This window comes from Nicotiana tabacum, chromosome 17 (genome assembly GCF_000715075.1).
Source record: "Nicotiana tabacum cultivar K326 chromosome 17, ASM71507v2, whole genome shotgun sequence".
NCBI lineage: Eukaryota > Viridiplantae > Streptophyta > Magnoliopsida > Solanales > Solanaceae > Nicotiana > Nicotiana tabacum.
Genome location: NC_134096.1, coordinates 152,113,267 through 152,132,640, shown reverse-complemented (window position 1 = coordinate 152,132,640; position 19,374 = coordinate 152,113,267). Strand labels below are relative to the sequence as shown.

Sequence of the window (19,374 nt, the reverse complement as noted above, 5' to 3'; positions counted from 1 at the left end):
CACTAGGGCCAGCAGCGTCCTCGACACCAGTAAACAAATAACAGAAGAGGTCCTCCCCGTCATGAGACCGGCTCATCTCGAGGGCCCCCAAAGCTTGAGCTTCCCGAATCGCCCCTTTAGAAAAGGCAGGGAGAGTGGGCGAGTCTCCGATTACTATTGCACCAAGCGACTCGCTTGGGGCATTCTCCTCAGTTCGGAGAGCTTCAGGACCGGCCCCTTCCGATATACCCACCATTCGTCAACTTCGGTAGGAAGAATCCCCGATCTCTAATGATTCGGGGACTCTGCTCGAACCTTCCTCCGATATCTCCTCAGTCCGAGGCAGAGCTTTATAAATCACCATCGATTTGGCTGCCTTTGGGGCATCGGCGGTTTTCTTCATTCGGGCGACCAGCACAGACCCGTCGTTTTCTTCTTCTTCGTTGTCTTCATCCCTTAGATGTAGGACTGATTCTACGATCAAAGGAATGGTATTCTTCCTCGGCTTATGATCCATCCTCGTCTTCGGTTTTGGATCTTCGGAAGCGGAGGCCCTTTTTCGCTTATTATCCTTCACAGGTTTTGGGATAGAGGCCGAAGCCTCTTCCTCAACGGACGGAGGCCTCAAAACTACATCTTTACCCACACCTACGTACAGGAAAATTGATTTAAGTATATGGAAAACATCTCGTTCAAACCACCAAAGATACGAAAAAAAGGCTTACCATGATTTTTGGCCTCCCATCGACCCTTTGACAAATCACGCCATGGGCGCTCGGCATATGTGGAGGTCGAAGCCAGATCCCGTACCCAGTTCTTAAGATCGGGAACTACACCGGGCATCCAAGGAACCGCTGCACCACAGAAAGGGGATATCGGTGAGAAAGAAATGAAGGAGCAAAATAGTAGGAGATAACAACAGAATTACACTTACGCTTCATGTTCCACTCCTCGGGAAATGGCATCTTTTCAGTCAAAATCAGGTCTGAAGTCTTTACTCGAACGAACCTGCCTATCCATCCTCGATCCCTGTCCTCGTCTATACTCGAGAACAGGACCTTGGTAGCCCGGCGCTGAAGTTTTATTAACCCGCCTCGAAAAAGGCGAGGATAATATAATCGAATGAGATGGTCGAGGGTGAAAGGCATCCCCTCAATTTTGTTTACGAAGAAACGAATCAAAATAACGATCCGCCAAAAAGAAGGATGGATCTGACCTAGAGTTATTTAGTGTTGACAGCAGAAATCGATAATAACAGGGTTGAGGGGACCTAACGTGAAAGGGTAAGTATACACACTTAAAAATTCTTTCACGTAAGTGGTAATATCTTCTTCAAGAGACGGGATTACTATTTCTTTATTCTCCCAATTGTAATCTTTCTTTAGTTGTTCGAGGTGCCCCTCGGTTATCAACACATATACCTCGATAGTGGCTCACATCGGCCGGGAACCGACGAGCCTTTGTCGACCTTAAAATCGGAGGTAAAAACACACGCCCTAGGAACACACTCCTCAGGCCGTGGCTCTACCGGTGTTTTGTCGACGGCGGGCTGTGAAGAAGAAGCTTTTTCTTTTTGAGGAATGGTTTTTGATGTTTTTGCCATTTTTGGTTTAAAGATCAAAAATAAAAGGAGGTAACAAAGATTTGGTATTTTTTGAGAGAGACTTTACAGTTAAAGATCACAGATTTATAGATGAACTCAAAAGAAGAACTTGAAAAATTTGAAGATGTAAAAGTGATAAATGGTAAAAGGAGGGGCTATTTATAGATTGAGCAATGGCGGTTCAACATCAGCGGTGGCCGACCACCGTCTGACACGCATTAAATGCGTTGGAAAACTAAACCGATGGGACAGCTATCACGTGCGTCATGATCGAGTCCGATGTAAACGTCAGCTTATATCTGATCGAGCCGTTGGGAAATCATATCGTTTCTCGCCACATCCTTTCCGATAAACGAGGGGACTATCTGTATACGGTCGAAACTGATTTCGACTTTCGTACGTCTGATCGAGTTGGGATCATAATAGACTGAAAAAAGTCTTCGTAAAATCGAGATGGATTCGAAGATGGCACAAACGAGCTTCAGATTTCAGGTGCAGGTTAAACACCGAGCTCGAAGTCATTATCGAGCTCGGGTCCGAATCGAACTATGACGCGAAATGAAGTTGTCGACCTTATAAGGCAGAGACCAACCAACACTGACCTCGAACCAATACAAGGCTCTGAATCAGAATCGAGCTCAATTCAAGATCGAGAGAGCTAGAGTCAATATCGATCTCATAGATAAGAGTCGTTGCAACTGCACTAGAGGAGAGAATCCTGGCAGGAATCATGAAAAAACTGATTTATCATGGGTCTCCCACTATGTATTTTTAATTATATCTAAAGTAAGATCTCTCCACTATAAAGGGGATGGTTATTATTTTTGTAAGATCAAGTTTTTTCATACATTGTAACTGAGATATCATACACTCCTATATTGAAGAATTATCCCTTTTTAGCTTCATAGATTGATTCATCTTGCTTAATCCACAAATCATCTTCTTTCCAACTTTGCTTATTTTTCATTCTTTACAATCAATATTCGGTACTTCCATTTTACTCTTACGATTTGTGTCAAGTTATACTATATACCCTTAGAACTACATACAAATTCAACTCTATCCGTTTTTCAGGTAAACATTATCTTTGATTGCTTCAGTGTTGATTAGTTCATATCTTCAATAATAAATTGTCGTAATAAATTCGAAACAGATTTGACTTTAATGAACCTCACAGATATATGATTTTGAATATTTTTTTTTTCTTCCATTCATGGCTTCTGTATGTTGTTTATCTTGTGATACAAATATACTTCAACTTGTAATGTCAATCTTGTTTTATTTCTGGGCAGAAACTGAAGACATGAGTAGTGAAGAAATGACAATCCTGGATGGAATGAAGACGTTAATATTATCCATCACTGGTAATTAAACTGCTAATTAATCAGTTCAATCAATCAAACTGGTAATTAAATTTATTATGTATTTTTATTTCATAAAGGAACAAAATAACATAGTAACTTGTAATCTCTACTACATGAAAGAAATAAATGGTATCGTTGTTGACTTCTATTTGATACTAGGAGGGTGTTTGGCTAAACTTATAAGCTAGTCAAACTGGCTTATAAGCACCTTTTGGCTTATCTACATGTTTGGTAAACACCCAAAGTGATTATAAGCCAAGTGCTTATAAGCTAAAATGACCCACAACTTATGATTTTTCAGCTTATAAGCACTTTTAGTTTAACCAAGGTTTTTACTAGTTTATCCTTAATAATATTTTTTAATTCACAAAATACTTTTCCCAAAATAATTTTTCTAACTTTCTCTTCGTGCCATATTAGTTGTTCATGCTTTTCTTTACAAAGAATTTTTTTTAATTTATAATCTTTTGTAAACAATTTAAGGGTATTTACTCATTTAAATAAAAGAACAGCTTATCAGAACTTTTCTACCAAACACATCAACTGCTTATTATCAGTTTCAGCACCTCTATCCAAACACGGAAGTGCTTAATTAAAAAATCAGGTTCAACACTTAAAAATATTTTTCAACACTTCAATCTTATCAGTTAGTTACAATCAGCTAATCCACACGAGCTCTAGTTTGCTTTCAACTTTTTCAAAAGGAATCTAAGAAATAGGATATGCCAAGGCCGTGGCGGAGCAATGTGTGGTGACGGGATTCAAATGAGTTATCTTTGTCTTAAAATTATATTGTGCATATATGAAATTTTTTATGTATATAAATAACTTGTTAAATCCCCTTTATTATAAATGCAAACTTTTAGTGTAGTATTTTTTGAATCCTCATATTAGTAGAATTTTTGGCTCCACCGATGAATAAATGGACTTATTGTATTGTAACACTGACCTCCTAAGCCCTAATCATCACATGAATTTGTTATTTATGCGATCCTAAGTGTGATCCTAATTATTAAATATGAAATGGTAGGGGCAACAACTACTTAATTTCTCAGTGGGATACATTAGATGTATGGTGGTAGCATGTTGAAGAATCAGGGCGAATGAGCTTAACTTTTGTAAACAGTTTTTGTAAAAAATAGTTTGTGCATTATCAAGTCATTAACCGTAATAAGTGGAGTTAGTTATTTTGAAAATAAGGTGGATAAACATGCAACAACATGTTGAATTACAATGATTGTGTATACACTCTTTACGTTGTTAATTTGTGTATTAGTTAAATCCAGAGCAATAATAGCAGATTATTACTGCACTCTATTGGGAAAGGAATTTAGCTCATGAAGATCCAAGCAAAGACTGTTTCTAAGTGCTAGTAACCTCTACTTAATCTTCATGTTTGGAATTTGTAATTTATGCAATCCTAAGAATGATTTTCTGATTGTTGCTTTGTTCTTGTAATTGCAGTAAGTTTATGATAAGGATATATTTTCTCTCGGTGATAAAATGGGGGATGCACAACTAGACATATTTTTATTTATAGATGTTGTGAGAAAACACTTCGAGAATATTCCGAATGGAAACATAGTCATCAAAATAAGGTCAAGCAGGCAAAATTACTTCTCTGAAGAAAGCTGTATTGAATGAGAAAATGGTCAGGTTGTTCAAAATATGTTTATTATTTAATTTGCATAATGTTGAAAATAGTCAACTACACTGGATAGATATTCCTCGTTCTAAGGGCCTATAGTTACTTGTAACAACCTGTTATTCTGTCTATCCATCGTGTACAATTAGTATGTTTTCGTGGTTATCTAATTAGATTCATCTTGTATTAATCTCCCTTCTTTAATCTGTAAAGTTATGGCGAGATATTTGTGGTACCTTTTGCTAAAATTCTATTTCTATGAATATTAAAGATACATAATGAACTAGTTTATTATTATTAATCTTTACATTGTGACACTATTATGTCTAAGATATGCTTCTTTTGGCTTGATTATTGACGCTGAACAACATATCTAACTATATCCCCCCAAAAAAAGACTCTTTTTGCTTGTATAAGTTGCAGGATACAAAGACAATATATTCAAACTTGAAATCAATGTATAAACTTGTATTATGAAACCATGTAATTACAAGGATATATCTCAATGAGTTTATGAATCATGACCTAAATAATATAAAGCAGAAAGATAATATATTACATATATATCTACACTTTAGCTTGCAAAGTATCCGTATAACAGTGTAAAAATTGGACGCATATCAATGTCAAATAAAATCATTGTTTTGTATTAATTGAAGAGTGATTCAAACGTTTTAAAGCTAAAACAGAAAAGGAATGAACAAAACTTGAACTGTAACAAGCTAAAGTCCAATTAATCTTGCTTGAAATTAGGATTTTTACTAATATTTTGTATCATGATCAGGATGTTTTAAGTATAAGTAATATGCAATTCTCTTTATGTATGTTCAATTTTATGCTTATACGTAATAACTCTCGAGGAATATGCCAGACTTGTAACAACGCACACTACTTTCACATATCCTAATGGTTTTGAAAAACAATCTAACATCGGATTGAACTTAAATATAAAATCATATGAATTTTAAAAATTAATGCCAATTTGATTTGATTTATATTTGTACAATAACAATAAACTTAGTGTAATTCCACAAATGAGGTTTGGGAAGGATAGTGTGTACGTAGACCTTACTCCTATCTTGTGAAGATAAAATTGCTATTTTCGATAGACATTCTGCTAAAAAAAAAGTGAAAAAGAAAGCAGTAGCAACAAGCAGTAATAACAATAAGATAAATGAATCAAACGAAACAACAAGTTTAAAGATTTAAGAATAAGAAAATACAAAAATAGTACTGATTTACTGGTAAGGAAAGGCGAAAGTCTCGACTATCTATTAATCTTCAACCCTAATTTTTGACCTCCACACTCTTCTATTAAGGATTATGTCCTCGTTAAGCTGAAATAGTGCCATGTCCTGCCTAACCACTTCTCCCTAATACTTCTTTAACCTAACGCTACCTCTCCTCAAACCCACAATAATTAATCTCTCACATTTCTTAACATGGGCACCGGTGTCTCTCTTCTTCACATGTCGGAACCACCTCAGCCTCGATTATCACATATTGTCCTTCACAGGGGCCATTCTCACCTTGTTCCAAATAACTTCATTCTTAATTTTATCTTTTATGGTATGCTCACACATCCATCTTGGCGTCTGATGGGTTCCATCTCATTCAATAGCCAAAGTAATAGGCATGTGCCTAAGGACAATTTCTTTGGTTTGGTAGCCAACTTTGTTGAATTTCTTTGGTTTGGTTGCCAACTTTGTTGAATTTCTTTGCGTTGGTAGCCAACTTTGTTGAATTGTCAACATTGAAGAAAAAGAAGGAAAAATGTGTGCAAAGTGTCAAATATAGTAGGCTTTAGAGAGTGAGGATTCGGCTATAAAAGGAGAGCTTCAACTCTCATTTCCACACACCAACAAAGAAAGAAAGAAAGAGTGAGGTTTCACAGACAAGGTATAAGAAAATAGTCTGTGAGAAAAATAGAGAGTGAACGATATTGTAGTGAGGTAAGAATATCAAAAGAGGGTTATTTCTTTTGAGTATTGTAGTGGTCTTTGGAATATTTTACTCGGACCTACAAAGTATAAAATTCCTTGCTATGGTGATATCAGTTGCTCGTCTTGGGGCCGTGATTTTTTTCCTTATTCAAAGGGTTTTTTTACGTAAATATCTTGGTGTCGTTGTCACTCTTTTTCTTACTAATTACCGTATCTCGGTGCTACGTGATTATTTCGCTTTTATTACTGTGAATATTATTTTTGTAGGGGGTTTATTCCCAACAACTGGTATCAGAGCACAGGTTCTGCTCGTTCATAAAAATACTCTTCATTGTCGGTAGTACTATACTCGGTGAAAAATAAAAATGTCCGAAGTAAAGTATGAGGTAACAAAATTTAACGGAGATAGCGATTTCTCAACATGGCAAAGAAAGATGAGAGATCTGCTCATCCAACAAGGATTATACAAGGTACTAGATGCTGATGCCAAAATGCCTGATACCATGAAAGCTGAGGATTGGGCTGACTTAGATGAAAGAGCTGCTAGTACAATCATGTTACACTTATCACATGATGTGGTAAATAACATCATTGATGAAGAAATCACACGTGGTATTTGGGCAAGGTTGGAAAGCCTATATATGTCCAAAACGCTAACAAATAAATTGTACCTGAAGAAGCATTTATACGCCCTACACATGGGTGAAGGTACGAATTTTTTGTCACATTTAAATGTGTTTAACGGACTAATCACACAGCTCGCCAATCTCAGAGTAAAAATCGAGAAAGAAGATAAAGCCATCTTGTTGTTGAACTCATTGCCATCTTCGTACGATAATCTGGCAATAACCATCCTGTACGGTAAGACTACCATTGAGTTGAAAGATATCACATCGGTTCTTTTACTCAATGAGAAGATGAGAAAGAAGCCTCAAAATCAAGGACATGCTCTCATCACAGAAGGTAGAGGCAGGATTTATCAAAAGAGTTCGAGCAACTATGGTAGATCCGGAGCTCGTGAAAAGTCTAAGAACCAATCCAAATCAAGAGCTAGAAATTGCTACAATTGTGATCAACCAGGTCATTTCAAAAGAGATTGCCCAAATCCAAGGAAGGGCAAAGGTGAAACTAGTGGCCAGAAGAATGATGACAACACATCCGCCATGGTGTAAAACAATGATAATGTTGTCCTCTGTATAAACGAGGAAGAGGAATGCATGCACTTATCAGGTCTAGAGTCGGAATGGGTAGTTGATACAGCAGCATCTTATCATGCCACACCCGTAAAAGATCTTTTTTGCATATATGTAGCAGGTGATTTCGGCCTTGTGAGAATGGGTAACACCAGTTACTCAAAGATTGCGGGGATTGGTGATATTTGTATCAAGACAAATATCGGGTGCACATTGGTTCCGAAGGATGTGCGACATGTACTTGATTTGCGGATGAATTTGATCTCGGGAATTACTTTAGACCGAGATGGATACGAGAACTATTTTGCAAATCAAAAGTGGAGACTCACCAAGGGATCATTGGTGATTGCAAAGGGAGTTGCTCATGGAACGTTGTACATGACAAATACATAAATATGACAAGGTGAATTAAATGTGGCACAAGATGAGATTTCTGCAGATTTGTGGCACAAAAGAATGGGTCATATGAGCGAGAATGGATTGCAGATTCTTGCCAAGAAATCACTAATTTCTTATGCCAAAGGTATAACGGTAAAACCCTGTGACTACTATTTATTTGGTAAGCAGCATAGAGTCTCATTTCAGACATCTTCTGAAAGAAAATTGAATATACTTGATTTGATATATTCCGATATTTGTGGTTCAATGGAAATTGAATCGATGGGAGGTAAAAAAATATTTTGTTACTTTTATTGATGATGCTTCACGAAAATTATGGGTTTATATTTTGAAAACCAAAGATCAGGTGTTTCAAGTTTTCTAGCAGTTTCATGCTATGGTGGAAATGGAGACAAGTCAAAAGCTAAAGCGTCTCCGTAGTGACAATGGAGGTGAGTACACTTCAAGGGAATTTGAAGAGTACTGTTCGAACCATGGGATCAGACATGAAAAGACAGTTCCTGGAACCCCACAACACAATGGCGTAGCCGAAAGGATGAACCGCACCATTTTGGAGAAGTTGAGAAGCATGCTCAGAATGGCTAAACTGCCTAAGTCATTCTGGGGTGAAGCAGTTTAGACAGCCGGTTACCTGATCAATAGGAGTCCATAAGTTCCGTTGGCGTTTGACATCCCAGAGAGAGTTTGGACCAACAAGGAGGTGTCCTACTTGCATGTGAAGGTGTTCGGTTGCAAAGCTTTTGCATATGTACCAAAGGAGCAGAGAACAAATCCGGATGATAAATCTGTTCCTTACATATTCATCGGATATGGAGATGAAGAATTCGGATACAGATTGTGGGATCCCGTAAAGAAGAAGGTCATCAGAAGCAGATATGTAGTCTTTCGAGAAAGTAAAGTTGGAACTGTTGATGATATGTCAGAGAAGGCCAAGAATGGTATTATTCCTAACCTTGTTACTATTTCTTCTACTTCTAATAATCCCACAAGTGCAGAAAGTATGACCGACGAGGTTATTGAGTAGGGGGAGCAACCTGGTGAGGTTATTGAGCAGGGGGAGCAACTTGATGATGATGTCGAGCAAGTGGATCACCTCACTCAGGGAGAAGAACAACCTCAACCTATGAGGAGATCAGAAAGGCCAAGGGTAGAGTCATACAGGTACCCTTCCACGGAGTATGTTCTCATCAGTGATGATGGGGAGCCAGAAAGTCTTAAGGAGGTGATGTCCCATCCAGAAAAGAATTAGTGGATGCAAGCCATGCAAGAGGAGATGGAATCTTTGCAGAAAAATGGCACGTACAAGCTGGTTGAACCTCCAAAGGGTAAAAGACCACTCAAATGTAAGTGGGTCTTTAAACTCAAGAAAGATGAAAATGGCAAACTAGCCAGATACAAAGCTCGATTGGTGGAAAAAGGCTTCGAGCAGAAGAAAGGTATTGATTTTGACAAAATTTTCTCACTTGTTGTCAAAATTACTTCTATTCGAACAATCTTGAGCTTAGCAGCTAGCCTAGATCTTAAAGTGGAGCAGTTGGACGTGAACACTGCATTTCTTCACGGAGATTTGGAAGAGAAGATCTATATGGAGAAACCAGAAGGATTTGAAGTAGCTAAAAGGAAACACATGGTGTGCAAATTGAATAAGAGTCTTTATGGGTTGAAGTAGGCACCAAGGCAGTGGTACAAGAAGTTTGACTCATTCATGAAAAGTCAAACTTACACAAAGACATATTCTGATCCATGTGTATACTTCAAAAGATTTTTTGAGAATAACTTTATTATATTGTTGTTGTATGTGGATGACATGTTAATTGTAGGAAAAGACAAGGGGCTGATCGCAAAGTTGAAGGGAGATTTGTCCAAGTATTTTGATATGAAGGACTTGGGCCCAACACAACAAATTCTGGGTATGAAGATAGTTCAAGAGCGAACAAGCAGAAAGTTGTGGCTGTCTCAGGAGAAGTACATTGAACGTGTACTGGAACGCTTCAACATGAAGAATGCTAAGCCAGTCAGCATACCTCTTGCTAGTCATCTAAAGTTAAGCAAGAAGATGTGTCCTACAAGTGTGGAGGAGAAAGGAAACATGGCTAGAGTTCCTTATTCTTCAGCAGTCGGAAGCTTGATGTATGCAATGGTATGCACCAGACTTGATATTGCTCATGCAGTTGGTGTTCTTAGCAGATTCCTTGAAAATCCTGGAAAGGAACATTGGGAAGCAGTCAAGTGGATACAGTCAAGTGGATACTCAAGTACCTGAGAGGTACCACGGGAGATTGTTTGTGCTTTGGAGGATCTTATCCAATCTTGAAGGGCTATACAGATGCTGATATGGTAGGTGACATTGATAACAGAAAATCCACTACTGGATATTTGTTTACATTTTTAGGGGGAGCTATATCATGGCAATCTAAGTTGCAGAAGTGTGTTGCACTTTCAACAACTGAAGCAGAGTACATTACCGCTACAGAAGCTGGCAAGGAGATGGTATGGCTCAAGCGGTTTCTTCAAGAGCTGGAATTGCATCAAAAAGAGTATGTCGTCTATTGTGACAGTCAAAGTGTAATAAACTTGAGCAAGAACTCTATGTACCATGCAAGAACAAAGCATATAGATGTGAGATATCATTAGATTCGTGAGCAGGTGGAGAACGAATCTTTACAGGTCAAAACAATTCACACGGGTGAAAATCCTGCTGATATGTTGACCAAGGTGGTACCAAGAGACAAGTTCGAGCTATGCAAAGAACTTGTCTGCATGCACTCAAACTAGAAGGCAATGCTACCTCCTTTAGATGAATAAGACTGGAGGGGGATATTGATGGGTTCCATCTCATTCAATAGCCAAAGTAATAGGCATGTGCCTAAGGAAAATTTCTTTGGTTTGGTAGCCAACTTTGTTGAATTGTCAACATTGAAGAAAAAGAAGGAAAAATATGTGCAAAGTATCAAATATAGTAGGCTTTAGAGAGTGAGGCTTCGACTATAAAAGGAGAGCTTCAACTCTCATTTTCACACACCAACAAAGAGAGAAAGAAAGAGTGAGGTTTCAGAGACAAGGTATAAGAAAATAGTGAGTGAAAAAAATAGAGAGTGAGCGATATTGTAGCGAGGTGAGAATATCAAAAGAGGGTTATTTTTTTTTAGTGTTGTAGTGGTCTTTGGAGTATTTTACTCAAACCTACGAAGTGTAAAATTCTTTGCTATAGTGATATCAGTTGCTCGTCTCGGGGCCGTGGTTTTTTCCCTTATTCAAAGAATTTTTTCACGTAAAAATCTTGGTGTCGTTGTCACTCTTTTTCTTGCTAATTACCGTATCTCGGTGCTACGTGATTATTCTGCTTTTATTACTGTGAATATTATTTTTGTAGGGGGTTTATTCCCAACAACGTCTTTATTTCTACTACTTTTCGTCTTCTGGATGTAGGAGTTCTTGACTAGCAACACTCAGCCTCATACAACATAGTTGGTCTAACTACCGTTATGTAAAACTTGTCTTTAAGTCTTGGCGGTATATTCTTATCACACAAAACACTAGATGTGAGCCTCTATTTCATTCATCTCACTCCAACACAATGTGTGACATCCTCATTAATATCCTCGTTACCTTGGATTTCGGACCCAAGATACTTGAAACTCCCTCTCTTGGAGATAACTTGTGAATCAAACTTCATGTCCACTTCCGCTTTATGAGTCCCATCACTGAACTTGTATTTCAAGTATTCTATTTTGTTCTTGCTCAACTTGAAAACTTTAGGCTCCAGGATCTGTCTCCAAACCTTCAACCTTACGTTAACTCCGCCTTGCATCTCATCAATTAGTACTATGTAATCTGTAAATAACATACATCATGGCACCTCCTCTTAAATGTGTCGCGTTAGCACATCCATCGTTAAGACAAATAAAAATAGGCTAAGAGTTGATCCATGGTGCAACTCTATCACAACTCGAAAACGTTCTGAGTCTCCTCCTACAGCCCTCATCCGGGTCTTAGCTCTACCGTACATGTCCTTGATCACCCTAGTGTATGCTACTAGAACACCGCTAACCTCCAAACATCTCCGTAGAACTTCCCTAGCGATTTTATCGTAAGCTTTTTTCTAGATGAATAAACACCATATGCAAGTCCGTCTTCCTTTTCCTATACTGCTCCACCAATCTCCTCGAAAGAAGAATGGTTTCCGTTGTCGATCGCTCCGACATGAATCCGAACTAGTTCTCGAAAATAGACATACTTCTCCTCACCCTCACTTCCACCACCATCTCCCAAAATTTCATAGAGTTTGATACCCCATAATTATTACAATTTTTTATGTCACCCTTATTCTTGTACAATGAAATCATCATACTTCACCTCCATTCTCACCTCCATTCTTCAAACATCTTCTTCATCCTAAAAATGACAATATATATACAAAAAAAATTATATAATATGTCCTTAAAAATGTATCTAGACATATATTCGTTTTTGATTCCACCAAAATTCTTCACGATTCTATCTTATTTTCTCTTTATTTATGTATATTTTTTGTCCAACAGCATTAAAATAGTATCGGGCCCCTAGCCATGATCCAAAGTGTAAATTGCATTAAATTGGGAAAGCAGCCATTTTAATAAGAACATGAATTCAAGTAAGTCAAACGTTCAAACTGACGACCAACCACTATACCAAAGAGAGAGAGAGAGAGAGACGATAACTCAAAAGCGGCGAAGGAGAGAAAGCACCGGAGCACCCCCCTTTAATCTTTTTATTATCATTCAATTCAATTCAATTTTTGCATAATTCCAATTTGATCTTCCCAAAAAACAATGAAGGAGGATTTTCCCCGCTAATCATTCGTTGATCTTACAAAATTTAATCACGGCTCTTCTCGGATCTTTCGCTTTTATTCTCACAATTGATCATCGCCGGAAAGTGTTGACCGTTGACAATCCAAGTCTTCTGGTGGACGACAAGCACCGGATCCCTTCCCCTCACGGCGGTAGGGGTGCCTCTCCTTCTGAAGGCGGTTGCCCCTCCGATCTCCTCTTCCTCGCCGGCGGCGGTCCCCTTCTTCCGCTCTCCTAACTTTTCGTATTTGTAAAGCGCACATACGGACTTAGATATTGGTGTGTATTACGAATAGCATACGAGAAAATATTTATATTTTTGATCATCCATCCAAGAATAATAGGAGGGGATGCTGACTATTAAAAGGGTGCCGACCCTAGTTTCCAATTACCAAGAGGATGTTCCTGAAAGCAACAACGTAGTGGGTTGTGGCCGCAATTGCCTTGGAAAATGCTGCTTGCCTGGTTTGTCTTCTATTCTTAAATTTCTCCATCTTAATAAGTTGTTGTGATTATCAATTTCTTGGTGCTCAGCTCGTCTAAATTTTGGGCAACAGAAGTTGGAGGCCTTTTTCCTCAATGTTTGGTTTAAGGCCTGCTTTTTGTTTAATATTTTTATGTTGGTATACAAAAGATGGTAGTTTTAAGTTAGAATTGAGCAGACAATCTAAGGAAAATGTTAGTGTTTTTGCTATTCTGCTAAATTTAGCTTTTAAAATGGTGAAGTTGTAGTCCACCATTTGTGGCTTTAGTGTTGCTTACTGCTGATATAACCTCGTGTGTATCTTAGTTGAAACTTGAAAGTATGAGGCAAAAGTATCCACTTTGCAAATTCCTTAATGCAGACTTAAGCAAATATCTTGTGTTTTCTTAGGAAGGCAAAAGTGAACTCAGTGCCTGTGATGATTTTATTTATTAGTAATAAATTATTTGGATCTTGTTCCCTAGAGGATACATTTTGGTATGTTAAAAGTGTTAAAAATGCGTTTTAATTGTAATCGCTTGCAGTGTTATGTATGTTGATTAATCTCTTTCTTGATTTCAGCTTCCAGGCTTCCTCTATATGCATTCAAGAATGATGACAATGAGCCAATTGAAAATGATATTGATACCTTGCCTGGGGAGGATTGTCAGATATCCTTTTTGAACGATTTGCTGTTAGGCCTATGGGAAGAGCGGATGAGCCAGGGACTGTTTCGATATGATGTTACAACCTGTGAGACGAAAGTCATTCCTGGGAGATGTGGTTTTATTGCACAGCTGAATGAGGGGCGCCACCTAAAGAAGCGCCCAACAGAGTTTCGCATCGATCAGGTTCTTCAGCCCTTTGACGAGAACAAATTCAATTTTACCAAAGTGGGCCAGGACGAAGTGCTTTTCAGGTTTGAGCCAACTACTGACTACAAGGCCCATTACTTTTCGGGCGTGGGAGTTGATGCTGGTATTTCACCTAGTATTGTTGCTATCAATGTAAGGAAACTGTAACTTTGGTGCTTTTCTGATAGTTATGATCAGATGCATTTTGGCTTATGAAATCTTGTTTTTCAGGTGAGCCCAATCGAGTATGGCCATGTGCTTTTGATACCTCGAGTTCTTGATTACTTACCTCAGAGAATCGATCGTGATAGTTTCACGGCTGCTCTCCATTTCGCCAGAGAACTGGCAGATCCCTTCTTTAGGGTAGGTTATAACAGTTTGGGCGCCTTCGCCACCATAAACCACCTCCACTTCCAGGTAATAGGTTAACCAAATTCCCAATTATTTGTTTAGCATGACCTAACTCTCTATATGATGTTCTCTTATTGCCGTTCATGACAGGCCTATTACTTGTCAGTGCCATTTCCAGTTGAGAAAGCACCAATGCGGAAGATACTGATAAGGAAGGGGCTGGGTGACACTGGAGTGATTGTTTCCAAGTTATTAAATTACCCTGTACGAGGTTTTGCTTTTGAGGGTGGAAATGGAAGTACAGTGCGTGATTTGTCTGATGCTGTTGTCAATTCCTGCGTCTCCCTTCAGAACAAGTACATCCCTTTCAACATTCTCATTGCTCAGTCTGGAAAGAAGATTTTTCTGTTTCCTCAGGTAAATAAATCTCCCATCGTTAAATTCGTGGTGTGTTGCTATAGCGCTTCTCTTAGATTCACCAGTACGGTCTTGGAATTTGTCATACTCTGCCATTGAGAAGCTTTTATGAATACTTGTTCGATAAAAGAAATACTTATCAGATTTTTTGAGAAATTCCAAAATATCAATTAAGATGCAACTGAAGAATTCATAGGTGAAGTTGAAAAACTAATCAGTTAATACCTGTTGATTGCAAATCAAAGTGAACATATGTAGGAAGTCAATTTTAGTTGACGAATTTCTATGGGCTAGGAATTGGAAATAGGATAAAGTCGGATTATAATATCACGGAACTATAATGACGTCTGAAGGGGTTGTAATGAGGGGATTGTTAGTGATACCTCACATACTTGTTATGGGATTGGTGCAACTTTATTGCATGTGTGGTTCATCAAGTAGTTGTGGGTTTGAAGTTTGGGCGGTGGTTTGGGACTAGGATCGGGTGGAACACAGGGGTGATGGGAAGCAGCGGTGGAAGGGGCGAAGTCAACGGGTAAAATCCAAAAGTGCAAGAGAGGCAAGATAAGGTGCACGCCTCATGCTGCAATTCCAATGCCTTTTAAGGACTCATTTTCTAGTGAATTAACAGAATAAATGATTTAAAATTAGGAAAAAGGTAGGAACAGAGAAAAGTAACATCAATAGAGAGGAAACGGAGCAACAAAAAGCAGTGAATGGATAGACAACATATCTGGGCACCAGCTATTGGTGTTGCCAAAGCAGCAGCTACAATTGAAAGAGAGCGACAAGAGGGAGAGAGGAGATAGATAGAGGCTTTAGATACAAGGGTTTCATAGGTAAGTTTTGCTCTTTTAAATATGATCATCAGATTAAGCTAGTCAGATTAAATAGTCCATGCCAATTTATTGGGTTCCTGTTGAATTCACTTGGGTTCTCTTGAGGAGAAGCCATTTCCACAAGCACCAAGGTGGCTTGCATGAGACGTGGAGAATGAGTCACATTTATTACTTGATTTCTTCAAGAAAATGTGTCTGGACAATCCCAGATTAAATCCCTATTTTTTGGTCCTCTCTTGTTGCTTTCTAGTTGGTAAAATTACATAACCTAGATGAGATTATTTAAGAACTTGGTTTATCTGAGTCAAACCTTGTATTCACGTTGACTAAATCACCTGCAACCGGATCATAGAGATGACAGATAGAGGGTTTGCAGACAAGGGCATGCTGATTAGTTTGCTCTTTTCTTTTAATTTTTTAACTAAGCAAACAAATCAGATAGGCTTAGGATGACTAAATTACCCCCTCACTAGTTAGAAATTTCAAGGGCAAAAAAAAAAGAAAAAAACCTCCCAAATGCCACACATCCTATAAGCACTAGAAGGCAAAAACCTCAGCTAAAAACACAAACAACAAGCTCCATATGAAACAAGGTGTACACATTGTTGGACATCGGTCAACCTGGTTAGGCAAAGAGCCAAGCATTGCCTCAAGGTGCACCACTGGAGATATGGATGTTTCCACTAGAATCCGCATTCCTATCAGATGCAAGTAGAAGTTATCTTTATATCCTTCACGCATATGACATTATTTTTCCCATTAATTCTTGGTGTGTGTCAACAACTGCAATGAAAAGAAAGAAGTTTCTTCACCATTATCATAGCAAAAATAAAAGCAATTAGTTACACTTGTGATCTTTTAGCATTACTTGTCAATTAAGTTGCAGGGGAACTTGAAACATTCAACTTTTAGCTGGTTTTAAAACCGAGTTTGAGTTATAGTATAATAGCAGGGGTGCATGAACACATGATTTCATCTTGAAAATAGAAATTTTTGGGACTTGTGCTTTAAAATCTCTCTCTGATGGTTAAAGAAGCTTACTTCACCTTTTTCTGGGATGATTGCTTAGTATTATGCAGAGAAGCAAGCACTTGGAGTTGTAGACCAGGAGCTCCTCGACACTCAGGTGAACCCTGCTGTGTGGGAAATTAGTGGACATATGGTGCTTAAGCGAAGAAAAGATTACAATGATGCGTCAGAGGAATATGCATGGAAACTTCTTTCTGAAGTTTCTTTATCGGAGGAGAGATTTGAAGAGGTGAAGGGTTATATTTCTGAAGCAGCTGATTTGCAAGAAGCGGGGGATAAAAGCATCAATCCAGAACCAGAGAAGGAAATTCCAGATTCTCCTGGTCCTCAAGTTGCCTCACATATGCCTCAAGATTGTTTGGTATTACACTGAGGAAGTTGTGGCCTGCCCGCTCTTGCAGGATTTAATAAAGGTTGAAGTATCTAGTATTTTTGTGTGCTACTTTTTGCACGTCTTGTTCAATGCGTATTGTTGTAGCAGTTGGGAGTTGGTAATCCCCAAATAGTGTTTTGTACATATGCTTTGTTTTTAATGCCTGCGAGCTCTAGCCTTTGGCTGGGTTGTTTAATAAATACTACAGTACTTTTTTGTTGGTGATTAACTGATTAATAACACCACTTGCCCCAGTTCTTGTTACAGCTTAATTGTGTTTCTAGATTTTATGTGGATTAAATTATTTTCTTAGAGTAGGTTTTAAACTATGTTTCTCCAATCTCCATTAGAGTGAGACATAGTGTCTTCGGAGTAATTAGTCGAAAGAACTTGCAGTTGAAATTCCCAAGGATGCCCTCATCTACATCGTTGAAATGAAGTCCATGGGATTTATTTTCTTCCTGGAATGGCTAGAGCAGAGCCCCTTCTTCAGCTAGTCGAGAACTCAATAAAAGTAATATTTCCTCCTTTTTCTTACACAAGTTTTCCCCTGTCTTCCCTGTAAATAGTACTATTGCTACAAATGGGACTGGAACAAGAAATAATACTTTTTTTTTATATTGCCGATTAATATCAGACCAAATTATCCAAACCAAACAGGTCTTCATGGTCTTATATTGCTGAAATAATGCTTGGTCATTTTCTAACGGAAAATTCAGTTATCTACCATATCACGCATCGAAATATTCTGGTTTCCTTATCTATTTGTTTGTTTTCATCACTTCCCTGTGTTGAGAATAAGAAAGAACATAGCAACTAGATGAATTACCTTCATTCTATACCAAACCAACTTCCAAAGTACGTTTTGTTGATTTAATATCATTTAAGAAATCAACATAGTTAAGTTGGTAATTATTAAGAATGTAAAATGTCCAAATTCACCTTTATATTATTCGAAATTGTTCAAATTTGCTTTCTATTATACTTTTAGTCATTCATATCTTTGTTGTTATAGAGTCGCCTCTATTTGCTCTTGTCCATCATTAAACGAGTGACATACTCCAAGTGTCCAAATTCATCTACTTTTGATTATGGTCCAAATTTAGATTGACACTCTAAAATGTTACCCTTTCCCCTTTTAAGAAAAAAGTGACTATAACTAAATCACGAGCGCCCTCAAATTCATGTCCAACTATTGAACATGATCTCTTATAGGGGTGTTCATGCTTCGTCTTTTCCCTAAATAGAAACCAAACCAAGTAAGTCGGTTCTTCAAATATTGGAATCAAACCAAACCAATTAAGTCAGTTTTTCGGTTATTTATCAGTTTTCTTTTTTAAATATGAGATATACACATAATCCGGAGGCTACATTTTCAACGTAAAACTATCAAACCAATTGCTCTTTGAGAAATCTATCATTTATCAAGATATATTCATAATAATTGAATCAAATAGTGATGAATAATTTAAGTACTCAATTAAAAATTAATTATTTTTAACATAAAAAAAAATCTTATATTTAGCAAAAGAAAACTACCAATCAAACTAGAATGTAAAGACAAAGAATTAGATTATTATAATATCAAAAAACTAGACTAAAATATAAACGACTAATATGTACCATAAAATGTTAGAAACTTTATATAAACAGTGTGTGTAATAATAAATTTAAATAACTACTTATATAGTCGGTTTGGTTCGTTTTTTCGGTTAATTTTTTATTAAAACCAAAACTAAACCAAATTTGATCGATTTTTAAAATTCAAAACCAAAACCAAACCAAACCTAAAAAGTATCGGATTTTTTTGGTCAGTTTAATTCGATTTTTCGAGTTTTTATAAACATGAAGTCCCAATGAGTAGAGGAAATTGGGTTTGCTGCTTCCTTCTGTGGTTGATATTATCTAAACATTACATCAGAGGTCTCCACTACTTTAAGTGATTTTTTGGTATTTTTATTGTGGTCCACAATATTTAATTTTTCAGATATCAAGAAGGAATTAATTTTTTTTCTAAAGTTACTCTTAAAGTAAAGAGTCTAGAAGTAATTTGTTATTAAGATTAATAGATCAATTTTCTTGTTAATTAA

General features: G+C 37.5%; 1 protein-coding gene across 1 annotated transcript; it reads left to right on the top strand.

Annotated features, from left to right (window-relative positions):
• The first annotated feature begins 12,670 nt into the window (after positions 1 to 12,670).
• On the top strand, positions 12,671 to 17,550 carry LOC107774485 (GDP-L-galactose phosphorylase 2-like). The gene is made up of 5 exons (XM_016594034.2): positions 12,671 to 13,423; positions 14,004 to 14,428; positions 14,507 to 14,692; positions 14,777 to 15,043; positions 16,952 to 17,550. Exons 1-5 carry the CDS (start codon positions 13,309 to 13,311, stop codon positions 17,282 to 17,284), a joined length of 1,326 nt encoding a protein of 441 aa, XP_016449520.1. The 5' UTR covers positions 12,671 to 13,308; the 3' UTR covers positions 17,285 to 17,550.
• The last annotated feature ends 1,824 nt before the right edge of the window (positions 17,551 to 19,374 follow it).